General features: G+C 44.2%; 1 protein-coding gene across 1 annotated transcript in view; it reads right to left on the minus strand.

Annotated features, from left to right (window-relative positions):
- Positions 1–27,904, minus strand: part of ccser1 (coiled-coil serine-rich protein 1) — a 100,168-nt gene that overhangs the window by 71,736 nt on the left and 528 nt on the right. The window contains exons 2-6 of the mRNA XM_040195023.2: positions 23,162–24,190; positions 21,937–22,354; positions 19,051–19,235; positions 12,450–12,540; positions 10,195–10,300 (exon numbers count right to left, since the gene is read on the minus strand). Of these exons, the coding sequence (XP_040050957.2) occupies positions 10,195–10,300; positions 12,450–12,540; positions 19,051–19,235; positions 21,937–22,354; positions 23,162–24,163 (1,802 nt within the window). The 5' untranslated portion in view covers positions 24,164–24,190. The remainder of the gene's footprint in view (positions 1–10,194; positions 10,301–12,449; positions 12,541–19,050; positions 19,236–21,936; positions 22,355–23,161; positions 24,191–27,904) is intronic.

Consider the following 27,904-nt stretch of genomic DNA (forward strand, 5'->3'; position numbering starts at 1 on the left):
TGTGTTTTAGATACTTGATTATGTCCCTAACCATGGTGTACATTGTGAAACAAACACAAGAGAGAGAGAGAGAGAGAGAGAGAGAGTCGCCATGACGACCAAACAGTAAACATAGAAGCTGCATCCGCAGCGCTCATGTGTGCAACCTGGTGGTTGTTGGTGCAAACTGCAGACACTCCTGAATTTGCATCTCTTTCAGTGCCACCGCAGCATTAACCATCGTGTTAGTTGAAACAAGAAACCTCTGTTAGCTCCATGATTGTAGAGGGTAATACAGATGCAGATTAAATGTTCCATATTTGTGTAATGAAAATGGTTAACTAATTTGGGCAAGACGTCGACCCAGCAACAAGCTTTAGTCTCGACACGGATTCTTTTAACCCGCACAAAAAGTATGCCTGCTGAATCAGGGTAAGGACCGAAACCGGGACTGTAGTGGAGATGAAGACAGTTCACGGCTGTGCACAGCTCTGATTTGCAAGATAATTAAGCCATGCAGGTGTGAAAGAGCAAACACACACACACACACACACACACACACATATAAACACGTACAAACAGCAGGAAGTGCACAGCACAGTTGAAGACAAGTCTGTTCAGTGATGATAGATGTTGCACAGGCCGGGAGGCCGTTCCTCTCCTCAGGGTCATCAGTCTTTCCACTGGCATGAGCCAATAGCCCGACACGCTCACTCTATTTCTCTCGTTTTACAACTCGCTCTCTTTGCACCCCCCCTGCCTGCCCACCCACCCACGAAAACCCACAAATACACACATCCACCCACCCACGAACACACACGGCACCTCTGAACAGGTTCTACGTCTGCTCTATGCAGGGAGCAGGGCTTTGGCATAGGAGTCAATTAGAGGAGAACACAAATGGGTTCTAATCAGGATTCATATGGATGTAGTATTACACCAGCTGCTGGATGAAACTGGTACAGCACGGCGCGTCAGTGTGACGCGACGGAAAGTGCTACTGAATCTATTGATTCAGTGACGCTACTCGATTTTTTTCATAGAGATGTTTCTCTTTTAAGTATTTAATTAAACAGTAAAGAGTAAAGAAAAACTAAATAAGTAGAGAAAGATTGGGCAAAGTGTCTCCTTCCTTACCATTGCACGCTTATTGTTCTTTTCCTCCGTCAGTCCTCACAATGTATTTGATCTTCTAGCCTCATGACATTTTCTTTTTCTCCCGTCTATCTCCATCATTTTCCTGTTTTCACTTCTTTTCAATATGTAGCTCTTCCTCCATTGTCATTCTCCTCCTTAAACTCTGCTCTGCGTCCCTCTGACACACACCCCTCTCCTCTCAGAAGCCATTTCTCAAGGCAGCAGTAGAAGTGATCCATTACACAGACCTGAAAAAGCCAATTATCTGTCTTTTTATGACTTTCATTATTTTACCACTCACACAGTGTTTTATTACTGGGCTGTTGGCTCCCAGCACTGACACATACCTGCGCATTCCCTTAAGCAATAAACAACACACACACACACACACAGACAGACAACAATGAAAAGACACACAATTCTGTATCCACACTTAGATGTCGATGTGTAAATAATGTTCCGTTAGCATATGAAGTGACAAATGAGTGCCGGACAAATACATTATCTCTGATTGGAGCGCATTATCTTTGGCAGCAGTAAAGAGGGGCGTCAATCAGAAGTATAAAAAACGCCATTGTCTCAGAAATAATTGCAGTAAATGACAGTTGAACGCCAAGACGTGGCGAGAACATCCAGTCAGTCACTCTCCGATGGCAATTAACTTTTACCGGGCTAACTTTTTACCGACAAAAAGAAAACCCATTAATGGGGACAATCCGCACCATTGTGCGTGCACGAGCAAAGTATAGCAGTTTACCGCCGCTATTGGAGGATGATCGGCCTCATTTGTCATCCCCGTCCCATCTGAGCGACACAGTGCGCTCATCTGCATTCAGCACCTGAGGCTGCGGATGTTTAATGCCGCCCATTAAACTTATCTCCGTACATAAAGTGCATCTGTGACTGAGGAGTGAGCACAAGCCAGAGCTCCAGGCAGTGAATCTAGCGGTGAATTCAAGTTCTCAGGCACATGGGGGGAGAAAAGGGGGCGCATATACAATGATGTAACAAGGCAGAGGTAACTTTTTCTTATTGAATTAATTGCCCTTTCTGTTTTACCTCAGGTGCTGAATTGTTTTGCCAAATAATCAATGCTGCCTGCCTCAGCTTTCTTTAACTACTGCCTCGTTCCGCCATGACTTCTTATTTCTGACCTTCTGACCCTGTCCTCAGCGACAGTGAAAGTAATATAGTTAATCCGATGCAAAAAGGCTCGCCAGCTTGTAGTTGAGGAACGGCCTAGAGCAGTTCTCAGAATACACGCTAATTACTAGCAAAACCTCTCGTTGCTTGGAGAAAGACACTCCATCGCCGTCCCATGTGCCACATTACGGTTGTTGTTTTTAGAATATGGCCACATTGCCCAACATCTCATCCTGTATTGCAGCCTGAAGTGGTTTTCCACTTTTGTAGAAAATTAACCCTTTTTAACAGGAAAAGCCTAAGCTATGGGTTCAAAGGTCACTAGTAAGAGTGACTGCCTCAGGAAATCACGTTCTTGAGTTTTTAGTGTTATGCAAGCGTCGTAGGATTTACTTTACTAATTATTCTATTAATGGTGTTTGTACCTGCGTAATGTTTGTTTGCATAGTAATGACAAATGTCTTGAAATGCAAGAATGACAAAGGTGTTTGGTTTAGAAAAGCAACCACTGTTGACTGAGGCCGAGTTGTTTTTAAAAAAAGGCTAATTTCCCATCCAAAAGAAAGTACTATTTCACACTGACTTAGTGTCTATTCGATTCATTACTTAAGGACAGGACAATGTTGCACTTTTCATTCTAACGCTATCATCCAATGTCTTGTAATTGTGTTTATTCAAGAAACCTTATTATTCTCTCCCAACACTGCGGCTACAAGAAGCTTAATGTGCAAATGCTCAGGTGTGCCTTGCAAAAGGAATATTACAGCAACACCAGAAACAGTAAGCCACATGTGTGGTGGCCGATAATCACAATGCGTTTTACAGCTAATGTTGCAACGATAATCCAGTTGTGTGATTTAGGTTGTATAGTGGGCGCAGACCTCCCATTGTTACAATACATTCGGACTGCAATACAAATCCTTGTTAAAAAAAAAGGATCATCGTAATCTTCCTAAGCAGTGTTTACTTAAACAGGAAAAAGAGAATCTTCTGATCCATCCCATAGTCTAAACTCTCAGGGTGACCCGACACCACCAGGCAGACGATGCAGAGCTCAGGGGCGTAAATTGATTTAATAATTCCTTTGTGGACGATAAAGAATACATATCAATCAGTCTATCAATATTCAGGGTTTTTTTTGCCGCCAACGGTGAGGAGAAGAATCAAGATGCGGATCTGTACAAATAAGTGAACAGCAGATTCCCATTTGGGGATGTGTTCGTTCGGAGAGCGGACAAAAACAGCGTGTCGCTAATGTTTTATGATGACAGTCAACCACATCGAAATATATTGAAAAGCTTCGGTCCCACTTCATTTCCGCTCGTCTGTCAGCCTGCCTGATTTCAGATATAATGGTTGAGATTAGTCATAAGTCTGATTTGTTGTCTGATTGTTACCTTCATGGCACTTTTGTCGCCGCCATAACAGAATGAATCATAGTACACAACTTACTGACAGAGCAACCGGAGCCACTGCCTGACTACAAGACCAGAAGAAAGACAAAGAGACAGACTTAAAGAGAGCGATGTGTGTAAAAAGGGAGTATAGTCGGTGCAAACTGTACCCATTGACCTCACCTACTGTAGTGGCAGAGTGCGAACAGGTGCGCAGACCATCCAATCATGTCATGCATGCCAAATGAAAAGATTGACTCGCTCAAATGGAAAGAGGCAAACGTACAAAGAATAAACACTTATTATGCAACATAGTAAAGCCATGTACGCTCCTAACGTTCATTTTCAAAGTGGTTTCCATGGCAATGCTGATATACAGCATAAAGGACATTGATGTTTGGAGGGACATTGGTGTGCAGTATACGAGTTGTCTAATTAGGTATTTACATATAGAGGGCTGTAATGAAACCAAGTAGAATCCTATCCTTTATGTAGGAGATCTTTCTGGGTGCAGCAAAGTTCATTGAAATGGGAAAATAGAGCCTGGTTCAACAATACACCAACCGACACCTGCAATTAACACAGTGCATCATCTTTTGTTTAATCCAAACCCAAACCAAGCAAAGCAAAGCGGATCCACATGGCACTTCTATGTCGTCTAGCATGAGACGCCGGATGAGGCCTGGGAGGTTTCATAGGATTTAGCTTTCTCTGAGCACGCACGATGGTTCCAAATCTTGCAACATCACCGTCACAACACTGAATCTAGCTGTTGTTTGCCAAGAAATAGTTACAGCACGTCGCTACAAATGAGTTTGAGTTTTTAGATCTCTGTTCTGAGCCGTCAGTCCCGGGTTCCGGTCTTTATCCTAAGCCGGGATAAGCATCTATCCACTTGGTGCACAGATATGAGATTGATATTGATCTTATCGTGTAACTCTTGTGGAGAAAGCGCATAAAAGTTGAAATAATCAATTTCTTTGGGACTGAAAAATCAAAACGTTTCTTGCAGTTTTCCCTACAGAAAAATAAGGGCGGTTGATTCAGCGTCAAATTCTCACAGCGAATAGACAGTATTCACCTAGTAGGCTTTTCCGTAATCCGTAAGTTTTAGGAACAGGGTTGGATGCATCTCAATGTTTCTCTGCAGAATGCACATGTTAGCATTTTGCTCTTCATTTCCCTTCGAGCTATGCTCTAATCTCAACATAACATATATTCACCATTTACAAATAGCATGCTGTGGTCCACAAAAAAACTCATTATGAGGCAAAAACAAAAGAGCACTCGTGTCTTTGTTATTCAAAAATCCTTTAAAATTCAGATAAACAGCTCAGCATGTCGGTCTTACAATCAGGTAACAAAAGAGTGATTCCTTTCATTTGTGGAACAGACCACTAAGTAACAAAAAACTAAAACTAAAGGAATGACTTATTCTTCGCCAATCTGATGTTTGTACCTAACAACAGCCAGCTCCCACTCAAAGCAGGAGGGGGGGGGGAATGGAAGCCAACACTAATTGGACTCCCAGTGTTGAACATGTGATAAACCCAATTGAGCGATCAAAAATTAGCGGCTAAACCACGGCGATGTAGCAGACTACAGGACTTTGAACATGCAAAGTCTATTAGGCTGGTCTGAAAATGAAAAATGAGCGTGAGAGCATGAAGCCATATTTCCCCTGAGGCCAAGAGCATGACAGTCAGCTAGTACACACGATCTGTGACTGTGAGGGAGAATACGACTGTCTGCCAACAACAAATAAACAACACTTTTACTTTGGTATTAGCCCGTGTTTACCATATATTTAATTCTGTCTGGATAAATAATGTAAGACAGTTCAAAAGCCAATAATTAATACAATGCAGAAGAAAGACTTGCTGGATTAATACATTCTGCATCATTACATTCAAGCAAATGGAAGCGGGAGGGAGGAGAATCTACTCCCTCGTACTCCCTCATCCTCCCCCTGTACGCCGTGTTTGTCCATGTGTCTAAAAATCTTGCTGCAGTGCAATTTATCTGTCCCAGGCTCTTCTCCGAGGCTCAGCTGGATTCTTTACGCTTGTCTATTTTCATAAATGTGCATATGCGTGAATGTTTGTACGTGTGCGACATCATGTGGGAGGAGACACTGCGTGTTATTTTTTACTGACTATACGCAGTCAGGTGGGATTAGACCACAATTTACGACTGATGTACTTTATGAATCATACCAACAACAGATTTGTTCCCCCTGTTTGTAGTGTTTGTACATGAGGAAATATGGTCTAATCACAGATTACATCTCTCGGTGGGAGACTACTCTGCACCATATAACAGTATGCGCCACATCTACCCTAATGTAGGAAGAGGGTCTCTGTTTCAATCCCAACACACCTTCTCCAAAGCCCTCTTTGCTGCTCAGCACAGTTTAACTACGCAACTGACTCGAGTATAACAAGTATCTGGCCATCTATGACGCCGTTGAATTACAAGACCCGGGTGAAGTGACCTAGCAAAGCTTGGTAGTGTATTTGATGTTATGGCAATGCACAAGCATGAATGTTAGAATTGAGGAGCAATTGTCAAGTGTGAAGTGGAGCTGTGGCAATTGAGACGTCCATCAATGTCCACCGCATACTGACAGACGGACACCTTGGAGAGCTCGCATGTCTGCTTTTCTGATTACCTGCCGCGCAATAATCACCAGCGAAAAAACGGAAAAAGAAGGCAAGAGGAACACTCAACAGGCAGACGGCCGTTACCATAGCAACAGGGAAACTGTACTGCAACTATCAATTTGATTTCCTCTGTGGCTTTTTCTATAGGAGTGACGAGGGACGAGTCAATGTCTTAACATAAGACATTAAGATACATCATGCATACTAATATTCAGAATTCCCCTTCAAGATGCCCCCCCCCCCAGTCCACCTAAAGTGCACCGAGGCACACTCGTCATTGTCATGCAGAGAAGAGAAGGGCAATATTATCCGGAGGAAGCGTACTGACGGACATTTATGTAACAGAACACATAAGCTGAGGCCAAAAGATAAGACTTTTGTTGCACATATATTCTGATTTGGTGTTGTCAGCAAGTAAGTAGGAAAGTAACAAAGCTGATGTTTTTGTACGTTCATTAGAAAGCAACATTGCAGCACGTTCTGATCAAATAAAGTCAACCCTTTATTCGATTTATGAAGGGTTGACTTTATATAAAATATGGTCTTTTACTGTGAAAACATCCAGAGATGCAACGTTCCATCAATTAATTGAATGATGGAAAATCATGTGACCTGGGTGACGGACACCTGCTCAGCCACTCAGCCACCAGGTGATATAACGACTCCAAATTTCCCTCTTATTCACTTAACATATTATTATATCTTTTTATTTTCCCTCATCATTTCACCCCCACTTCTGTCAGTCTCTCCCTCCGCAAACTGCAAAAAGAAATGGAAACTAATATTTAGCACATGGTGTTTACTGCTATACGTTTGTTATTGAGGCGTGAATGCTTACAAAGTACGCACAAACACAAGATTAAATGCTTCAAAATCATCCAACTGTCGTACATCACAGGGGAGGTCTGCGTGCATGACTGTGTGTGTGTAGGTGTGTGTTTGCGTGTGTATGTGCAGCAGATGTTCTGTGCAGCCTGTCTGACAGCCAGCAGTATCCTGCAGCTGATACTCTCTCTGGGCAGGCTGACTGACTGACAGGTGTGTGTGTTTGTGTGTGTGTGTGTTTTCTTGTGTGTGAATAGTTGGGGGCTAGCTTCGCCTCAACCAAATCAATGTCCCCTGAAGGGATTAAGGAACCTGAGACAAAGACGAGAGCCACTGGGAAAGAAAGAGCATTTAGCTTTCTTTCCCCTCTCCAATCTCAGCTTCATCACTCACAGAATTTGCAGATTTCCCAGTAAAAATCTGCGTGAAATGTTCTGTTAGAAAAAGATGTTGCGGATGTTGATTCATGCCAGCAGCCCTGTGCTGATCCCACACTGTTATTAGCAAAGTGATCACATTGGATTTGGGTAAATTATGTCCAGAAATTAAAACCCTGTCTGCGCGAGTTACTGTGCTAATAATGTGTTTTACGTCACTACAGTGTACTTCACTGTGCTGAGACACAAATTTAAAAAATCCAATGGAAACAGCATTCCAAACCACCTCCAAATGCGTGTGATCTGCAGACTCCCGATACAATGTGCTCAGGGGATGGTACGTGTTTGACAGAAACAAGGTCTCTGCGGAGGGCCCCGAAAAATGTGTGCAGTACTCGGATTTATAGCCTGCACCTGCAAAATAAATTACCTTTCCAACAGACTCCGGTGTACTTAGGTAATTATCAAATGTTAGCATCCTAACAAGCTAAAGTACGATGAGAAATATGCTAAATATCAGAGCATGAATATAATACCTACTACACATCATGTCAGCCTTTTTGCTTGGATTGTCAATCCAGTCAAACAGCAGAAAACTAACGTCACACAAATGACATTTTGACCTTCACCTTGTACGTATAGAGGATTAATGCAAATACATTCACGTGTGTGTGCAGGTCTGTACACGACTGCTCCACCGGGGCTTTCAAAGACAAGTGGCACTTCAATAAAAATCAAACAACCAAAACGATCCGTCTGACAAAAAACCTTGGACCGGGTTGAAAGGGTTGATTCCTGGCGCGCATGATTCACTGACACCGTCTAGACGGAGAGAAAGTGTCTCTCTTTTCAGAGCAATATTCAAAGAGTGTTAAAACCCAAAACTATACTCAGAAAAACGGAAGGCAAGGCTAAGTCCCTTTGTCCCAGCGGTGTAGAATACAGCCTTCAAACTCTACTTCAAAACCACTCCCATAAGTTGACTCGCTCTCTGCAAAGACAAACGCTCGCAGTCGGTTTAATGAGGGCAAAACGTGGACGGGCCGATACATATGGGTGTGTGGAGGAATAAAACCAATTCAACCGGTGAGAAGAGAGAGGAGCAATGAGAGTATAATCATTTGCCTGCTTGTCAGACGTATCGGACAATCCCACCGGTGATGCAACCCTTTTATTACTCCATAAAACCCAATAAGCCAATAAGTTGCACTGTGGGTGTGTGTGCATTGGCGCATTCATTCCCCTGTGTGCACAGGAGGACCCATCCTAATTCCTAGGCCTAAAGGAGATACAAGTGACGAAATCAAACCCAAAACGGAACAGTCCCTGCCAGTGGTACACAAACAAACAGAAGCTGTAAGCGTTCTCTTATAGCCACTAGTCTCGCCACCAGTTATTTGAAGATTACATATTTACCCAGTCTTTCTCTGCTGGAGTCCCGTCTCATCTCCAGAGGAGGCAAAGACATAAAAAATGTTGGGCATTTCGAGATCAGCCGTTCCTAGGATGGACTTGTTTCTCAAGTGGCAATGTGTGTGGAGTGCGTGCTGTAAAAAATCCTGAAGATATACTGTCCAGAGGATAAACGACGGCTCAAAGCAGGTTCTTGAGCCTTCCATGAGCTCCAATCGTATGTGATTGAATCATGTTTTAGGCTTTTGGTAACGTTTCATCAGTACTTGTACTATTATCGATACTGCTCATCGGTTCGGTTCCTCATCCATACGGCATTCTTTTCGGATTCGCCCCGGAGCAAAGGGGAGACGCAGCGACAGAGAGGAGGAGATCTGACTGCAGCACTTCTAAAGTACCAATAGCAGAACCATTAACTCGGGATCTCATCGATACTCCGGGTATTGACTACTGTCTAATTGTTATTCCGGTTTATCTATCTCTATACTGTATATATACACACACATTCACCTGCCACTTCATTAGGTACACTTGTTCAATTGATTGTTAACAAAAAATTCTATTCAGCCAATAAAATGGCCGCAACTCAATGCATTTGGGCATTTAGCCATGTAGACGTGGTCAGGACAACTTGCTAAAGTTCAAAACGATCATCCGAATGGGCAAGAAAGGGGATTTAAGTGACTTTGAAGGTGGCATGGTTGGTGGTGCCATACTGGTCCGAGTACGTCAGAAGCTGATGATCACACAACCATCTCTAGAGTTCACAGAACGGGCCGATAAAGAGAAAATGTCCAGTGAGCGGCTGTTGTGTGGACGAAAAAGCCTTGTTGATGTCATGTCAGAGGAGAACGGGCAGACTGGTTTGAGGTGATCGTTACAACCAAAGAATGCAGAATAGCAACGGACAACGCGTTGAACCTTGAGGAAGACGCACTACAGCAGCAGAGGACCACACGGGGGGGGGGGGCTCCGGTCAGCTAACAATAGGAAACAGAGACTACAATTTGTACAGGCTCACTGAAATTGGACAATAGAAAAAAATAACCGTTGCCTATTCTGACGAGTCCTGATTTCAGCTGCGACATCACAAATAAATACATAAACAAACACACGTGCACAGTTACAAACTTTAATTATCTGTATTCATTTGCTTGGTTAGATTTGCAGGGTGATGACACAGACATCGCGTTTGCAGTTTGCGCACGTTCCCCCTACAGCTGAACAGGACCTTCGTGTATTAATACATATATAGACATCTACCTCTGATTGTTTTCCCTCCCTGGGATGCGATCTCCTGATGGGTCCATGGGGGAGGGGGGCAGGTTCAGACAGGAGGCCAGGGACTGGCTCGAGTCTTCTCTGGACACTGCACGCACACACACACACACACAAAGAAACACACAGTCATTACACCACATTGATTTTCTGATCTCAGCGGACGGCTAAAATGTGCCAAAGTACCTAACCTGTCCACAACTTAGCCATCAAAAATAACAACTGTCTACTTACATAACAACCCAAATTAAATAAGAGCTATAAAACGCAGTAATGTCACAAAGCAGCTTATTAAAATTCAGTAGTGATGGGTTTGCATAATGACAACACCATTAGTTGTTTTTAAAAAGCATAAGTCTACTTTAAATGGCACATTTGACAGAGCAATGTCAAAGAGTCTGGATTTTTTTTTTAAAACTGGTAATGAAGCCAGGATTTGGCATTTGTTCATGCCTTTGAAAAGGTCTCGCTGTCTCTCTCTCTGTCCTTGTCTAATTCCACAGGGCATGAGTCACCGTTGGATTAGAAACACGGAGCCCTGCAGCTGCACACTGCTGGCCATAAAATGCTGTAAAACTGCTTCTTTTTAATAAAGGCTTCAACAAGCCACCCGGGAGGGGTTGCCAATGAGAACGTGTGGGAAGGGTGTGCGTCCGGTCCTACGTGTGTGTCTACGTGGATACCTTCACATGGAGGTGTGCGTATACACGCTCGGCCTGCTTCTTCTGCATGAATTGGTCGGCTCATGTGTGTGCGAGTACTTAAGAGTAGTCCCTGTGATTTGGGAGCGTGAAGAAGCATCCCCTCCTGTTGCTAGCACAAAGTCTTAGACCCTTAACTTTTTGAGAACAATTTATCACACCTGTAATTTTATGCTACAGTCAAAAAAAGAGGTCTAATGACAAAGTATGCACACAGACCCGTGTTAGGGTGTGTTTTAATGATGGTACCTATTTTTGCTCTGCACCAGCCGAGGCCTTAAGAGGTGTTTTAAATCAGTGTGTGTGTATGTGTGTAAACCCAGCCGCCACACTAAAAGCGCTGCAACCCCCATAAGGACACGAAGTTCAGTTTATTAGGGCTGGAAATTCTCTTGTAATCTTTACTCCATAGTGCCGCTGCGCATTTTACTTTATTTGATTCCAGCTTTAATATTCTGCAAGTCCACCCGGGACTCTGTATGCTGGAGTAGAGATCCTCAAAGATGAGAACCTCATCTTTGTATACAGTTTAACTGTGAGATCGGTGAGATGAGAGGCAAAACTAGTCGTGCTCACACACACGCACATGATGAGTCAGTGTGCACCATTATAAGAGTGTTAATAGAGCCATTCGCTTTACAGGTCTAACAAAAAATGCCCGAAACCGAGAAGAAAAGAAACAAAAGGTGATCACATTTTAATCTCGGTGTTAACCGAACTAAGTAATATTCATGGGTCATACCAAGCCAAACACCAACTCTATCAATGAATGCAGGAAAAGAGGAAAGGAGACTAGTGCCAGCAAAAGGAGTCCATTCCTTCACCTCTCCACATCTACTCTCAACAGCTAATAGTAATAGTATTTGCATACAAATGTGTCTTAACACATATACCCGTGCGATTGTGGTTAAAGCCAACTCCCACTCTGGGTTCGCCACTCCACGCTGCAGCGTGGCAGAACACAAGCAATAAGTCTCCACTGACAGCCACTTTTAAACCGTGAGGTATGTCACGGAGGAGTTTGACTGAAATGCCAAAACAACAAAGATAAATTGCTGCAAATGAGGCAGCTACATCAAAGCCGAGGCTCATGTTAAAAGAACCAAGGAGAGTGCTGGTTTCACGTTCTACGGTGATGGAGTCGAGGTGGCTTCCTGGGCAGAAAAGACAAAGAGAGAGAACGAGAAGAAAGCAATGCGAGGGTAAAGAACGGAGAAGTGAATAAGAGGGGGATAAAAGAACGAGGAAATGTGAGCAGATGTTCACTTTGAAGAGATGGATTGATAGATGAAAGGTTTCTACGTGGCAGATTTCCTCCTTTGATTTGAATGGTTTCTTTCCAAGAAGCCGAAGCTTCTTTCAGGAGGGAACAGCTACACAATGATTTGCAGACCCTGTGTTTGACCCAGATGTGGGTAGTTCTTGTATTATGCATTTGACTTGAACCCTACACCTCGAGTGTGGCAGGCTTCACCCACACACTTGCCATAAAGAATTCTGTGTAAAGCTCAGATCTTATTGCGGAGAAATCCAAATTACCATGTCGATGGCGCTGATCGTCGGAAAGGTCCAGGTCTAACATGAGATCATCTTCATCCAGCTCCGATGAACCCAGGTTGTTTAAAACATCCTGCGGAGAAAGAGAAAAAAAAAAAACAAAGCGCAAAATAAGCGATTAAAAAAGAAAAAAATCAGGTTAAACATCTGAGAAAATGATAAGCAGTAATTATAACAATCACATTACCATGATTATGTTTGTCAGTTGCTGTATTCCCCAATAGAAATGAAATACCAACAAATTGGTCACCACAAGTCATTGCAATGGAATGGCAACATTAGATCGATTGCTGTCAAAGTAATCAGGCTGGCTCAATTTAGAGAAGGAATCCCCAACCAGAAACACACTAAATCTGATTAGCATTAGCAAAAATATCATCTACTTTATCTGCATGCATTGAGAAGACTAAGATCTTGCAGAAAACAGGCTGTAGTTTTGTTATGCATCTACAAATCTACACAAATATTGTGAACGTTGTGTTTTTTCAAAATAAAATCAACTATTGGTTTGAATAAATGTCCGTAGCAATCTTAACAGAAATCCGTAAATATTAAGTTAGCAGCGCTCTGAAAACCCATGTTTTACAACTTCCTTCCAGCCTGCGTGCCCCTGAATTATTAACAGTATACTGACTCACACTAAAGTTGTGTTATTTCTTGAGAAGTCTTTAGATGGAAATTGCATAACAAGTTTTGACATTTAACGACTTAATGCCAACCAAAAAATCTTTACTGGTACTTTTCTTTCAGTACGTGCTCCCATGTTATTGGTATTGTTGTTACGATGCTGCAAAAGTCAATGCTGCCATCTGATGGTCATCCAAAGGAACCCATTGCAGATTACCTCTCTACATCTATCCATCTATCTTTATTTTTATTTCATTCAATCACTCAGGACCTAATACGCCCATAATATTACAGATAATTGTGCATAGCATATAGGTGCAATATAAAACCTCACAAGGGGAAAAAAAATAATAATAATACACTAGGAGTGTATACGAGGAGTTTTTTTCACTTGATAGGAATATATTTTATATCCCGAAACAACCTTTTTCTGCAATTCTTTTCAGAAAATAAGTAGGTGATTCTCACTGCAGGCTGTCAGGGCACTTGAGATGAACTCCTGTGCAAAAACAGTTAAACCAAAGCAACCACCAGGAGCCAAGAACTACAACGCGCCTGCATCGCGGAATATCAGCAGACGGATTTGGAAATCCAATAACCAACTCTGTTCATCTCTCGTCACTGCCGTTTGGGCGTCCACGACCTCAGAGCCACGCTGCTCATCGATCTCCTGTCATCTGACAACTAGCGTCTTAATGCTTTGTGACATTCCAAACAAATTCCAAACAACTGAATCAATGTTCTACCAGGCCATTCTTACAGTGTGTGAAGCCGTTGTGGTCTTTGTACCGTGTGAATGTGTATCCCAAAATGACTGATTTTTCACCAGACGGTTACAGCCACAAGACCAGGAAGCGTTTTACTGTAATGGAATTGAACAGAAGAGCTCATTTCAGGCATACAGGCTAAGAGGTATTGGAAAAGAAATGAAGACCCAAACCATGCGATACTATTGCACACAGAGTTCATTTGAAACTAAATTACCCATTTTAATGTGCCCCTCGAACCATAGAAATGTATTAATACGAATTTTCAGCCCAGCGATGTCACCTTTTTACCTTGCTCTTGTGATTAGAGAGAGCGTTATCCTCCGGTTAATACAGATAATATCAGATTCAGGTCTCGTTAACAGATGGCTCCATCTTTTAACTGCCTTGCAGAACGACATCTAAAACAGGAATAGGAGGCAGCGAGAGGTTATTTTCCGTCCATTAAAATCCACTGGTTTCTGTTCACATTCCGTGGATCCGGGGCTCTGGGGGTGATAATAGCATTCAGATCGTGACAGCGATTTGGCTTTGCAGCCAAGTAGTACGGCTGCAAAGTGTCTCCTGCTGTCATTACAGAATAATCAGGCATCCCACAGCCAAACAAACAGCTCCTTCACACTCAACATGCAATAACATTTAAAGTTAAAGGAGGCGCTTTATACTGTTGACTTTGTTAGAAACAGAATCCATAATTCCACGTGTACATTTTATACTTCATAAGAATATGCTTTGACGGAGGCTGTTGAATTATGAATATAGTCATAAATTAGAGTGAGATATAAACCTTTTGTGATCCAGTGATATGTAGTCTGGTCGTAAAAAAAGGATTTCTGGAAGATTAAGTACTCAATAAGGACATATTCTTTACATGTCCGCTGACCTTTTTATGACATACGCTAGGACAAGCACAGGTGTAATTCATATTAATATAATATGAATCTTATTTGGACGCCCCAGTTCCCCCGTCCATGGCAGTGTGCCTGCTAGAGGAACGGCTGCATGGTCCGTATTCATGTCTGTGCAGATCACCACTAGCTCGTCTCATTGTGCCTCTTTAGTTGTATTTGATTAAACACCGGCCTTCAGAACCGTCAGGTTCTACAACCAGTTGGAGAGAGGTTGCCCTCTCGTTTGAAAAATGCTTCTTTATTCATATTCTTATTTCATAGATGCAAAGAAATGGACGAGTCGGAAAGGAAACTGAATCATTTAGAAATATGTGGAGGGCCGTTTGCCCATTAGAAATACTCCTGAATGAATGCCCCTCGTGCTACTTTCCACGCTGCCCGCTTTCTACCACACCATGTGACTGCGTGTTGTGAAATACAGCCTGAAAGCACATTCACTGGGACACATTTGTCAATTTGTTCTCCGTTACTACTGTGCTTTATCAGCAACAAGTCAAATATTTCCGTCACATAAGTGGGGATGTGGATGTGAAACCCGAAGGAGATGAATGTTGAGCATTAGCCTTCAATTTGGAAGTCATAAAAAGTGAACATTAGAACAAGGTATTGGATTAAGTTATGACTGCACATTACCAGCTGACAATTAAATTGAATGAACACCTCACTGCTCCAACATAACCGGAAAGCCATTAAAATGATCGTCTTTGAGCTCCTTAAGCACATTGCTTTGGATGATATGAAGTTTCGGTTGAATTAAAAGAAACATTCGTTTCTACAGCAGAGGTATTCACATCCGATCCTCCAGGGATGGAGTCCTGCATAACTCCTGTTCCTCTCTGATTGCTAATGAGCCCCTAATTGACTATCAACTCCATTCTTTCCAGGTCCACTTACCGTGTTATTAGCCCCTGCGCTGTTCAGTGATGTAAAAATGAACACATTTAGAATATGAACAGGATCTCATCTTGACATAACAATCACCATGATGTGTGAAACATAACCAGTTGTAATAAGAGACTTTACTATTGGATGCAATATTAGAAGCTATTCATGAACGTAGGTGAGCAGTCTGGTATTCCCAGAAGAAGAAGTTAATATCAAGTCCATATTTTTGTGTATAAGTGTTTTCTTTTTTTTGAAGATGATTTCATTAGAAATATGCTAAATGAATGTAGCATGATGATCATTGTTGATAAGAGCACACAGCCTCTTGTTAACCACAACAGTTGTGCAATTTCCTTAAGTCCCATAAAATAAATCCACGATTTAATCATATGATGATACTGTTTTTACAGCGCAAATGGTTATATAGTATTCTTCTGATAAATACTTTTTTTCACCAGCCTTGGCTTTTGGATTAACAAACCTCGCATCGGAGAAAAGGATGTGAAATGGGGTTTGATTTATTGTGTGACAACGATATCTGTGACTTTCATTGATGTCGTTGGGCAAAGTGAGCAATATTATATATACAGCCTTATATTTTCATTTCATTTCAAAGCCCGACCGTCTTGTTGTGCTTATCACCAACTTGGTCTGGGAGAGGAAGCGGATCGTTATCGGCTCTGTGATTAATACAAGTGTGATTTATGATATCTCGCCTTAACACGGGGGCAATCAGACTGGAGGATATGAAAAACAAGGCAGCCTGCGTTTGTAACGCCGTCTATCAGGCGAGCTGCCAAACGACTGAGGATGAGCACAAGCAGCAGTCAAAGCAGTAAGTGGATTACGGTTGAACTAGTTTCCCACGTTTGTCGATCAAACTACAAAACAAAAGTGCAGCTTCACGGTTCAGCCTCTGACTGGGGTAAGAAATCATGTGTTGACACCTTGTAAAGTTGTTGTTTTTTTAACTGAAATTGAGTGAAATCAGTCAGCCTGCCAAGATATTAATCACAGCTGTCACTTAGAAGCCTATCGGCAACTAAGAAATGTATATGTGTTGGTAAAATAAACATGTTGCAAAGCCCCAGAAGGATCTCTAAGTAACAGTAACAACTGGAATGAGATCAGCTGAAGCAAACTGCCTTTTTTTTTAGCTTCCCAGGTGTACTTCACAGTTTATATCCAGAAATACAACAACCTAACTAGTGGTTATTACAAAAGTGGACTTTGTTTGCCTAATGCTAATGACATTTGGTCTGGGCTGTAATGAAACAGCGACTCTAAAGCGGATCCACCTAGCGTGATATTTAGTGTGAACTGTCCACAGTCCTCCCTTATAGACCTCACATGTTATATTTATACGCTACGAACTCCTTCCCTTCATACCCTCACTGGTTTAAGTTATGTGTTTACATATAATTAAGAGTGAATACTTCTCTGCTGCTTTTTATGAGATGAGGTTTCACATTGCGCTGTAACCTTTCTCCCTCCCTCTCATTCTACAGTAGCTTGTTTTTATTGTACACTCTTGGCATTGAATGCCTGCTTTAATTGTATTTTAATGTTCTTTTTACAATGTGTTTCCATTGCACTCAATGCGCTTGATGTTTTATGTAAATCGTTTGAATGGTTTGGTGGCTGGAATGTGCTGCGTAAATAAACTCGCCTCGCCTCAAAGAAGGAGTCTCAGGTGTATCGATCAAGGACCCTTCATAAGCTTCGTAATTGCCTTCTGCAAACCAGCAAAATGTTATCAAGTCAAAAGAAAGAGATGTCGTGCTGCATCATTTGAAAACGACTTCGGCCCCCGAGAGGCCCTTCAAAAGGACGCAGAAAGAAAGGAGGTGACTCCCTGTTTGGTGAAGTGTGAGCCGAAAGGAGGGTGAAGTCTAAAGAGTACATGGCAACTGTGGATCGCCGCCCTTTTTAATCTCCCTGTCGACACCAATAGTCCCTGGCAAATTAAAAAGGATTGACTTAGACAAGCTTTCCTCCCAAAGACCCCCCCGGTGTGTGTAACAAAACCAACAGATGCACAATAGAAGCTGTAGTCCTTCCCCAGAATCGCATGTGGATAAGCAGCATGCAGCAACAAAGACGGATGCAATGTCTGTTTGACAGCCGATGCTAAAAAGAAAACGCTCAAAGCAACAGATGACTTTATCCATTCCCAATGCAACTGAACTTTGCCTTCATTGGCTTCAAATGTTTATTATGTTAGGTTTTTTTCCCTCCATTCATGTGAACACACACAGAAGAAGTTATTGACACACTGGTGTGCTCAACTTGAGCTGTTGAATATCTGTACTGAGTGACACATTAATATTGGAGGGGCCAGCGTGTCGTGGTTTAGTCAATACAGCAGGAGACGGTCATTACGTCTCACTGTTAAATAACTTACAAATCCCCAAAAGAGTTTAAGAGAAGTCGGTTCCTGAGGTTCCCCGGATCGCCAATTCATATTCAAAAACACACCTGATTCAGCAAATACGTGTTTGGTGTTTTGTTTTGTTTAATTCCAAGCGAGTGCAAATGAAATCATATTTCTCGTGCATGGAGGCTGCAAAGAGCACGGCGTGTGGCTTTGCCCCGGGCGTGCTGGAACACAGGCGTTGGCACTGGACGAGATCAGACACGATCACCCATCACACAGTTTATTATTAGGGAGTGTGTGAGCTGCTGGTTACAATTGTGTTAAATTACAGTCGCTCTGCTCCTTTCCGCCCCGGGCTCTTCCTGTAATGATGCACAGGCGTTAACGTAATCCGGTGCTGAGCTACGGTTCGAGTTTTAAAGCGTGACGACGCAGCGACCGAAGTGAACTGCTGCGGGCAAGTGGTGGTGAAGTTGAATTTAAGTGGGCGTATTAAATATCTGCGCGTGATTTTACACAATTCCCGCATCTAAAGAACTCTATAAATGGCAATTTGAAGTACTGAGCTCACAGCAAACACACACCACTCAAACACGGATGTAAACTGGCAACTTGTGTTTTTACACAATTTTACATCTTATTTTTCATTATTCTTTAAATGGTGTTGCTTCCTTTTTGTCCTTTCAAGAGGACGTTCAAAAGAGGAAGTTGAACGTAATAAGCCATTTAGTCACACAAGCTGTGTGTGTGTGTGTGTGTGTACGCGCTCTAGTTATGTTTAACCTCAACACCTTGCTGAGAATGTAAGCCCTTACATACTTTAACTACACTGTGTGTTTCAAAAACACCCCCGAGTGTGTTAGGTAATGATAACGGAGCATGAACTATGTCCGTTATGTAAGCTGTAGCTATGTGGGGAACTTCAGAGGCACGCAGGAGCGTTCATGGTGTCATCTGAGGGCTTCGAACAAGCTTATGAAATCACACACGGCTCCCACCAGACCCACCAGACGTACCAGACTTCCCAGTTTGGATGACGAGGAGTTGTTTCGGTGTTTTAGCAGACCGCATCCATCCATGCCCGGGGCGTCTCTGTGGTTTCCATGGATACGAGGCCCACCAGCCCCCTCAGACGAGGAGCGAAGACGCCTCTCCATTCGCATCACCTCATGATAGGGGCTGACGCTGCTGCACAGGGAGGCTGGAGACGAGGAACAAGCACACAGAGGAAGTCAAATAGACAAAAGAATCAACGGATTCCACACGCAGAGACGTATTTGTGTTACAATTCCTTTATTAAAAACAACTTTTTTTCATGAAAAATGGTATGACAAGGCCGATCTTACTTACACGGCATTTTCATTTGAGTGAAATCTTCCCTTTCTGAAGCCCTTATTGAGCCATATTCCTTTTGGTAAAATGCTATTTTTGCCTGTTTTGTAATAAAAAGTATTATTCACCCAGCTGGCCGTGTAACAAGACAACTGAAGAATGAAAGTGAGATTCAAGGACAGAACTGAAGGTTGCTTTATTGCTCTTTAGTTATAATATATATGCGAAACATACGGACACTACCACGGCATCGCATTACGCAGACGGTTTTAGGAAAGAAATAAAACAAGCACATAATGTCTTTCTCCTCTATCTCGCTCTCACACACAGTTTCCCTAAGTTTGTGTCCTTTACAACAAGAAAAGACATTCAGAGACAGGGACAGTGACGCTGTAAGACAACCTTTAAGTAAAATTTTGTTTTTTGTGCAGTACAGACAAGCTCATCCTGTTTTCAAACGTCTAATAAAAACAATAATATTCATATATCACTTTTCAAGCTTAGTCACAAAGCGCTTTCCAGATTAAAAGATTAACAGGATGGAAAATAAACAAGACGGGTCATGAGACCACTCATGTCAAGCAGCAAGAAAATGACCTTTAAAAACCAATAAGATAAACCTTTACAGCTAATGATGTCCTTTAAAGCAGATAGCGCGCCAATAAAAGAACAAACTTTCATTTAAAAATGATACAAGTACCAAGCATATGCCTATGAAAAGACACAAAAATAGGATACCAAAACAGAAGCACAACTTTAAAAGTTGAAATAAGACATAAAAATAGCGATATGAAGACAATGTATGAATTATGCAAAAAGAAAACATTGTTAAAAGTGAGTGTTGAGGAGGCGCTGCAACGCTGCAGAGGAGCCTGCTGATCTCACTGAGGGGGAAGGATGTTCCAAAATAGACGGCCTGTGACTGAAAGAGCGAGGTCACCATCGATCGTCGTGCTGGTCGGTGGAACCGCTGAAAAGCTTTTGATCATCTGATTTTAGGGGTCTGGTTGGGCTTTGAGGCGTATTTAATATAATCTGGAGCCAGAAAAAATCCTATAATGCATTAAACATAATAGGAAACCAGTTGAGAGATGATAATCTTGGACTGATATGACATAACCTGCTGGATTTACATGCGAGTTGAGGTTGAGATTGAGCGGCATTACTCGGGGCGTGCGGATATGGAAGCACGTAGGAATGGTTACCGTGAGATTGAAATTGAGCAGGACTCTTATCTTGGTGATGTTTCTTGATTAATAAAAACATGCTTCCATCATTTTCTGCAGATCAAAAGGATCAGCGGCTATCAAAAGTCCCCCTACGGTTTCTTGTCTTAGCATTGCAAGGGTTGATGATTAAAAAATCCTGCATGTAGACAATACTGTCTTTCTCCAGGTAAGAGGAGCTCTTCGGTGGAAATGTTGAAAGGCTTTCCAGTGATTCCTACAAACAGTCCAGCGGCCTCACAACAGAACAACATCCAATTAGCAGCCGGTAAGGACTCGTTTGTGGAAAGTAAGGGAGCCGTTTCCATTGTCTGGAAGGTTTGTCTCCCTTTCAGGAGTGAAGAAAAGGATGCCACCTCAGAGAGGTCACGCACACATTCAGCAGAAGGAACTTTCCGTGACACTAAGTAAATGAGGCAAGATGGCGTCCCTGATCTCTTATCAATACTATCGCCGTTTAACTACCGTGTTCCGTCTGTAAATCCCACTGCCTGGAAGATAAAAATGCACCAAAAATAAATCAATGTTTAGCTATTGAAGTAGAGAAGTCATTTCAGACGACGCAGAGCATTAGTGGCATTTTGGCCAAAATGAACATCTTTAGCAATATGTCAGAGCATCTGAAGAAGAGGTGGAAAAGCTCCATGACACACACTTTTGCACTCGACTTGCATGGATTTATTTCTTTTAAAGATTTACTGTTACCACTAGATGTGACAGGTACATGCGTTTTAAATACAGGTAAAGAGTCTTTCTTTTCTTATCTTTAGCCGTTTATCAGAACTTTGATTTAACAAAGTCACTGTGTTGTCCAAAGCCGTCATCAAGCGGAGACGGGCTGAGTAAGAGGAGGGCATAAGTGATGCTTTTATGAAGATTAGCTCAGTTTGCACCGACTCCACTTATCAGTTTCCTGCGTAAATCTCCTTGAGAGTAATCAACCGCCGACTATCTTTAATGAATATGCCGTTCACATTTGCTTACTCCACACAAAAAGAGAGTGAAGGAGCTGGAGCGCGCCATCAATTTCCACGAAAACTGATATATTTATTGAATGGCAACAAAAGACTCAGACCGCTGCCGTCTGAAAGTATGAAATCCAAGTTAGTGTCTGTCTGCGCGTCAAAGTCGTCATCATAAATCCTTTCACTTTCTGGTTTGGTCATATATGCTAAGCCGCTTGGCGCTAGTTTTAGGAAGCTAAAGACGCATGATAGGAGATTAGCAGCATGGCTCAGAGGCTCTACATGTGTTGAATGGCCGTTTCTTCAACGATCCTTATCGTCTCCGTGCTGTTCTGCCCGCGGCAGTGATTGTGAAGTCGTGTGCGTGAGGGTCTCATACCTGCGTGCGGTTTCCTCAGATGAGAGGACCTGGGTTCGTGGCAGCCGCAGAAGCTTCCTCCAGCTTGAACGGAGCGCACGTTTCTGGCCCGTCTGTCCGCGTGCTCCGGGTTGGAGCTCGAGCCCTCGCTGCGTACCGCGCACGCCTCGCTCTCACTCGTGGTCTCCTTGCGGCAACTGGCCTTCCGCTGCTCCACCAGCTCCATCCTCTCCTTTGCTGACACCTCATCCCTCGCTTCCTTCCTCTCTTCCTCTCTTTCCTTTCTCTCTTCCAGGGATTGTTCCCGCAGAGGAAGGCAGGCCACGGCCGTCTCGGGCTCCGAGAGCGACGCGGCGGTCTCGTAGTCCGTGTTGTTTGCTGTGCTGGTGTCGGGGAGCAAAGGCTTCTCGGCGCCGGACTGAGCCGGAGTGAAGAAAACCTGAGCAGAGGACGTGCAAAAAAACAGAACATTTTACACCGATTGGAATACAACAAGAATTGTGGACTCCAATGAGGCAAAAGGTTTAGTATTTACTCCTGTGTGTCCTTCTAGGTCGGAGCTTCATCTTTGCAGTGGTTGCTCTAGATTAAAAAGGTTTCTTTTCCCGTGATCTTGTGATGTTTCGGGCGCTACACACATTTTTTCCTTATTGAGCGAATGGCGACTGTTCTTAGTGAGAACTGAGTGAGTTTGATGGACAGACGGTTCATCAAATCCAGCACTTTTAGAAAGTGACAGGCCTAACCCTTTACAGAAGACCCCCCCCCCCTCAGATGGTTCTGTGTCATTAAAAACACTGGAGCGATCTGCTTTCCCACCTGCGCCACAAAAGGAAATTGTGGGTGCAAAAGTGTGAAATGTGGAGGGCGAGTGGGTTTCCTTTTTCATGCCTCAGCTCTTTCAATAAAAAAGGGTTTTCATGCCCAGTGCTCAATTGTTATGCCATGTTTCACAGAGTCCACACAGTGGTCATAGATATTCCTCCTGTAGGAGCACCTGTGGGTGGATTGTCTCTTCCTGAAGCCCTTATGTCACAACAATCAAATGTTCGCAAGCAGAAAGATGCATTGTTTAGATATTTTGTAGAATTTGTCAGAATGTTGCTTATCAGTTCCACTACGCTTACCACAAAGCATTTTAACACGAAGCACAGCGTCTGCACTCATTGATCCATTTGACTCGGTAGATATTTTCGATTAGTTTTCGAGGGAGTTTTTAAAAAAGAGCCTAAAACGAGCACCCTACCTGGGACGTGGAGACAGCCACGCTGAAGTTCTCTGGGGCGGGTGGGGGTTCAGGTGGAGCCTCAACAGCCACCTCAGCAGCCGGCTCGGGCGCCGAGGCGCATCCGGGGGCGGAAACAGACCCGGCGCCGGGGGCCGGCAGGGCGTCCACCTCGGACACGGAATCCTCCGTGATGGCGACAAACTCGGACGGGGTGACGGCTGTGGTTCGGTCTTCTGACATCATGGGGGACTGGAGCGAGCTTTCCCCTCCGGCGCCGCCCACCTCCCCGGACCATGACCCCGGGGTGAGCGCCCCCGCTACCACCGCCGCCACATCGGCGGAGCTCGGGGGTTCCAGGTTCACCTCCGGGGGTCTGTGGTGGTCGGAGGTCCGGGAGAAGCGGTGGTGAGCGGAGAACGACTTGGGCAGCAGCTGTTTCTTCCGTGAGGACCGTTTGGCGTTATTGCTCCCGCCGGCGCTGAAGTCGTCCAGGAAGCCGGAGTCGTCCCCCTCGTTGACCGCCGAGCCGCTGATGCAGTTTATAAACACGTTCCGATTGGCTGTGGAGGAAGAGGAGACCTTTTCGAAGTCCTCGGTCTGAGAGCGACTGATCTTCTTCTGCCTGTGGCTGCCGAACCCAAACGAGTGGCGCGACTTGGGCCGCCCGCCGCCCTCGCTGAACCCCGCCGGCGCTTCCGCCGCCGTCTGCTGCTGGTTGTTGCCGTTGCCGTCGGTGCTCTGCGTCAGCGGGGGGGTGAGGTTTAGGTTGATGGGCTGGACGCGCGGCTCGCTGTGCCGTTTGGCGGAGAAGCTGAGGGACGGGGCTCGGAAAAGGCTCCGCCGCTTCCCGGTGCTGCCGGAGCTGGAGTTGGTGCTGGACGGCGACGAGGTGTGGACGCCATTGCCCTGTCCGCCGGAGGACGGGGAGGAGGGGAGGGACTCCTGCCTCTTGCTGCTGCTGCGGCGGAAGATCGGCAGGCGGGACACAAGCGTGGAGCGGCGTGACCCGGATTCGCCCATCTAGAAGCCGAAGGCCCACCGGGTAGTCTGAGGGGACAGACACACACACGGGACATTCAACGGACATACACACAACACGCGTCCACATTGGTTCACATTCAATGTGAAGCCGGGGGCTGAATAATTGACAGGTTTCAACATGAGATTATGTGCCGGGTAAGAAATCTCCAATAAAGGACGAATGGCTCAAAGTCACTCACCTTCTGGGCAAAGGTTGCACCAATACACTTAAATAAAATGATTTTACAAAAATGTCAATGAAGGGAGCTTCATGGTGCAGACTTAAGATGAGGAGGTGTCACATTAACAGGACACTTTGCCCGCGCTGAAACCGTCAGAGCAAACCGTCGCTGCAGAAGCTTCTGTTGCAAAAGGCCGATAGATTTCTGCTGCTCAGGAGCAAATTCATGTGTATACAAAACCAGTGTCATTTTTTTATTTTTAATCCTAAACCTCCCTGCCATCAAACTTTTTACACCAAACAAAGGGGGACGCAGTTATTTTTTGGATTTGTGATGAAAGGGAGCAAACAGAGCTCACGCCCCCAAGATCGTATATTCTAGTACTGTCTGTACAGGCGTGTGATTAATGCAGCAGTGAGGGCTCTCTTCTCTTTGACGTTCCACATTAGGTTACTTATATTAAGGGTTTGCAGAGTGTCTCACAACTTCAAAACCAAAAGAGCTGTTTCTGGTGTATTCCTACTGCCACACGTACACTACTGCCTACGCTGGCTCGTGTACGTTGCAGTTACCGACATGCAAAAGATTTTTTTTTTAAACAGCAAAGTGGGAGTTCAGTTTAAAGATTATTGTTCAAACAAACAAAGCACCAGAAAACTGAACCGACACAAGTTCACAGCGGCCGTAACTTCCCGTTCCGCGGCTCAGATACATTCTGAATGTCATGGATCAACTTTCAGCCGCTCCGTGTGCGAGTAGCGCCTGGCGAGGCCACAGCGACGTGCATCCCCCATTTACAAACGTCTTTTAAAGCATTTTACCGTGAGCGCGCGCTCGATAACAGTTGAAATCAGAGGGCATTGTCTCACTGTCAAGCGTTAACGTCACAGGTTTAAAAACGTAGTCCTTGGAATGAGGAAGAAGCGGCCTCAGTGAGAGCAGCTGATGCGCTTTGTCGTCGTACCACTGTGCAATAAGAGGAACGCGCTTCACCCGAGTGTCGCCTCGTCGAAAGTGACTTTGATCGCGTTCTAAGCGAACACTGACGCAGGTTTCCCAGTGTCACACATGAGAAGTTTGTCCTGTCTGTCCCCTTCCAGCGGCCTGTTGACGGCCAACGTACAGTGCGGGTTAGAAGCACACATTTGAGCAGTTCAGTAGCGCTCGGCTTATTGGCCTGCACCACCAGACTGACCTTTGACCTGGCTGTGACACTGTGACCTGGCTCATTAAGACAAGCTCCAAGTAATTACATGATTTAAATAGATGGAGAACACCTCGGACCGATCGGGTAAGAAGAAAACGCCCGTAAGTGACGGCTCGACAGGTCTCCGGTCTGGTGAACACTAAACCACGAGTCTACCTGTGTTGGGGAAGCAAAAAAGTCCTCTTCTCAGTTTCTCTTCCCTTCGCTTCCTACTGCAGTTAGTGATGGAGTTGCGTAACAAAACGCAGAGCAAATGAGATGTGATTTGCTGTGTGTTTGACTTCAGTTTGTATGTGGACTCAAAAAAAAGGAAAAAACACAAATCAGAGAGGACCAACAACACACTTTTTCTCATTTCTGAATATTGAATTTCCTTTCCTCAATTTTGATGATTATTGGTTCTTTGATGGCTCAGCGAGGTCAAAGAAAGAACCCAGCGAAAACCCCACGTTCACATGGGGAGAACACGCGAACCCAGTGCAGCCCGGGATGGAACCCACGTGTCTCCTGGCCGCGAGGGGAAAGTGCTGACCGCGACGGCGTTAAGAACACGGAGGGGAACAAAGACATATCGTCACAGCTTCTGACTGCCTGCGTGAAGTCAGAGGTTCGGCTCAACGCCTTCGGGGGACTTCTTTCCAACGGCCGAGTAATGTGCCTTTGCACCATTACGCGTGATGTGTCACCATCTTCCCATTAGGGATGTCGCATTTCAGACAAGCGTTGTGATGTTATTTTAATATGTTGGTTTGGATTTGAAATGAATGGCTGTAGCAGTTGGACCCCCGGCCACGCTTCTAGTGATCACAGCATGGGCTAAATAAACCATGTGAGCTCCTTTATTCCTGCGCGGCTTGTGTGGTTTGCACTGTCCTGTCACCACTCGACAGCACGATGAGCTCGCTCTAGTAGTGTACGATACATCGGGAGGCTACACGTCCAAATTCCTATTTCTAACTTTGACACTGATTAATGCGTAATTACTGCGTAATTCTTCGGTTTAAAAGGATTAAAAAGGTGCGTACGGGGCGTAACTGGGTGTTTCCTATGAAACAGGTTCTCAAACTACATGTAATGATAGACTACACAGTAGACAACGTCGTGCTGCTCGGTCCTGGCCGAGTACAGAAAAGGATTTGCTTGGTACAAGCTTTCATGGTTTCCTGGTAGCGGATATTGTATTTTGAGATTTATTCAAACGAATGCAACACAGCGGCTTTAGCAAAGCACAGCGTGCTGTTTAGCCGGGGGGGGGGGGGGGTAGGGGGGGGTCCACTCAGAAGGTGTTCATCAATGATGGGATGGGTGATATCGGGAAATCAAAACATTAAGTTGAACGCAAAAATGGAGGAAATCAGTGAATATAATGACTTGAAAGATCACTGTGCACATGAGATACATATAAATCACCATGCAATAACCAGATAATTTAATCTATGCTATATTCACATATTACTTTAGTCTGTGACTAAAACGTTGCATGACACGCTGACCTCATCTTTGCAAGCCATGACATGTGGTCAAAACAACAAGCTATCTTGAGCAAGAGGATTCCTTTTGAACCAGGGACTCTGAAGTCACTCGTGATCTCTCACCTTTGGTCCGACAGAAACGTGCTTCGTTGAACACATGACACAACCACCTTGTTTGGGCCCACTGAAGAAATAACAAACTACCTGCTGTCACCTGTTCGTTTCACAAAAAGTTGAGCAAATAACAAGAATCACAGACTAAAAAACCTGTACTACTTCAAGAAAGGAAAGCATGTGCATCATGAGAAATACAAGAAAAAAACAAGCAAAGACGTGGGCAACATGTAGTGCATTTTGAAAACGATGCAAATAAAAATAAAAGAACCGTCACTAACTTGACTACACATACACGCTATAGAGCAAATACTAACATGCAGAAGATAATGCTGAACTGGAGATTTAAAAGCATAAATAAATGTAAACGTAAGAATACTTATAATTGATAAAAACACACGGATGTGCGTCTTAGATGTTTAAGGGGTGGAGGACACACTCCTGGCATCGAATGGACGCAGCCAGCATAATACTAATGATCTAGAACAATTCTCCATCCGCAATATGTTCACGCGCACGCTCCCAGTGAGCGATGCTACTGGGCAGCCTGGGAAAGACACGTGATCGGTCCGAGGCATCGTAAAACTCAATGAATGGGCCTCAGCGTGACGTCACCGTGTGCGGGCAGCCCCGTTTGTACAACCGTCCGCCGGGCCCGCTTGCTTTCTACGCCTCGTCGCCCCGTCCACGACCCGCGCGTTGGGCACGAGCTCCGATGCGAAGGGGGGGGGGGGGGGGGGAGATGCACAGCGCACGTGACCAGCCT

Source organism: Gasterosteus aculeatus, chromosome 13 (genome assembly GCF_964276395.1).
Source record: "Gasterosteus aculeatus chromosome 13, fGasAcu3.hap1.1, whole genome shotgun sequence".
Lineage (NCBI taxonomy): Eukaryota > Metazoa > Chordata > Actinopteri > Perciformes > Gasterosteidae > Gasterosteus > Gasterosteus aculeatus.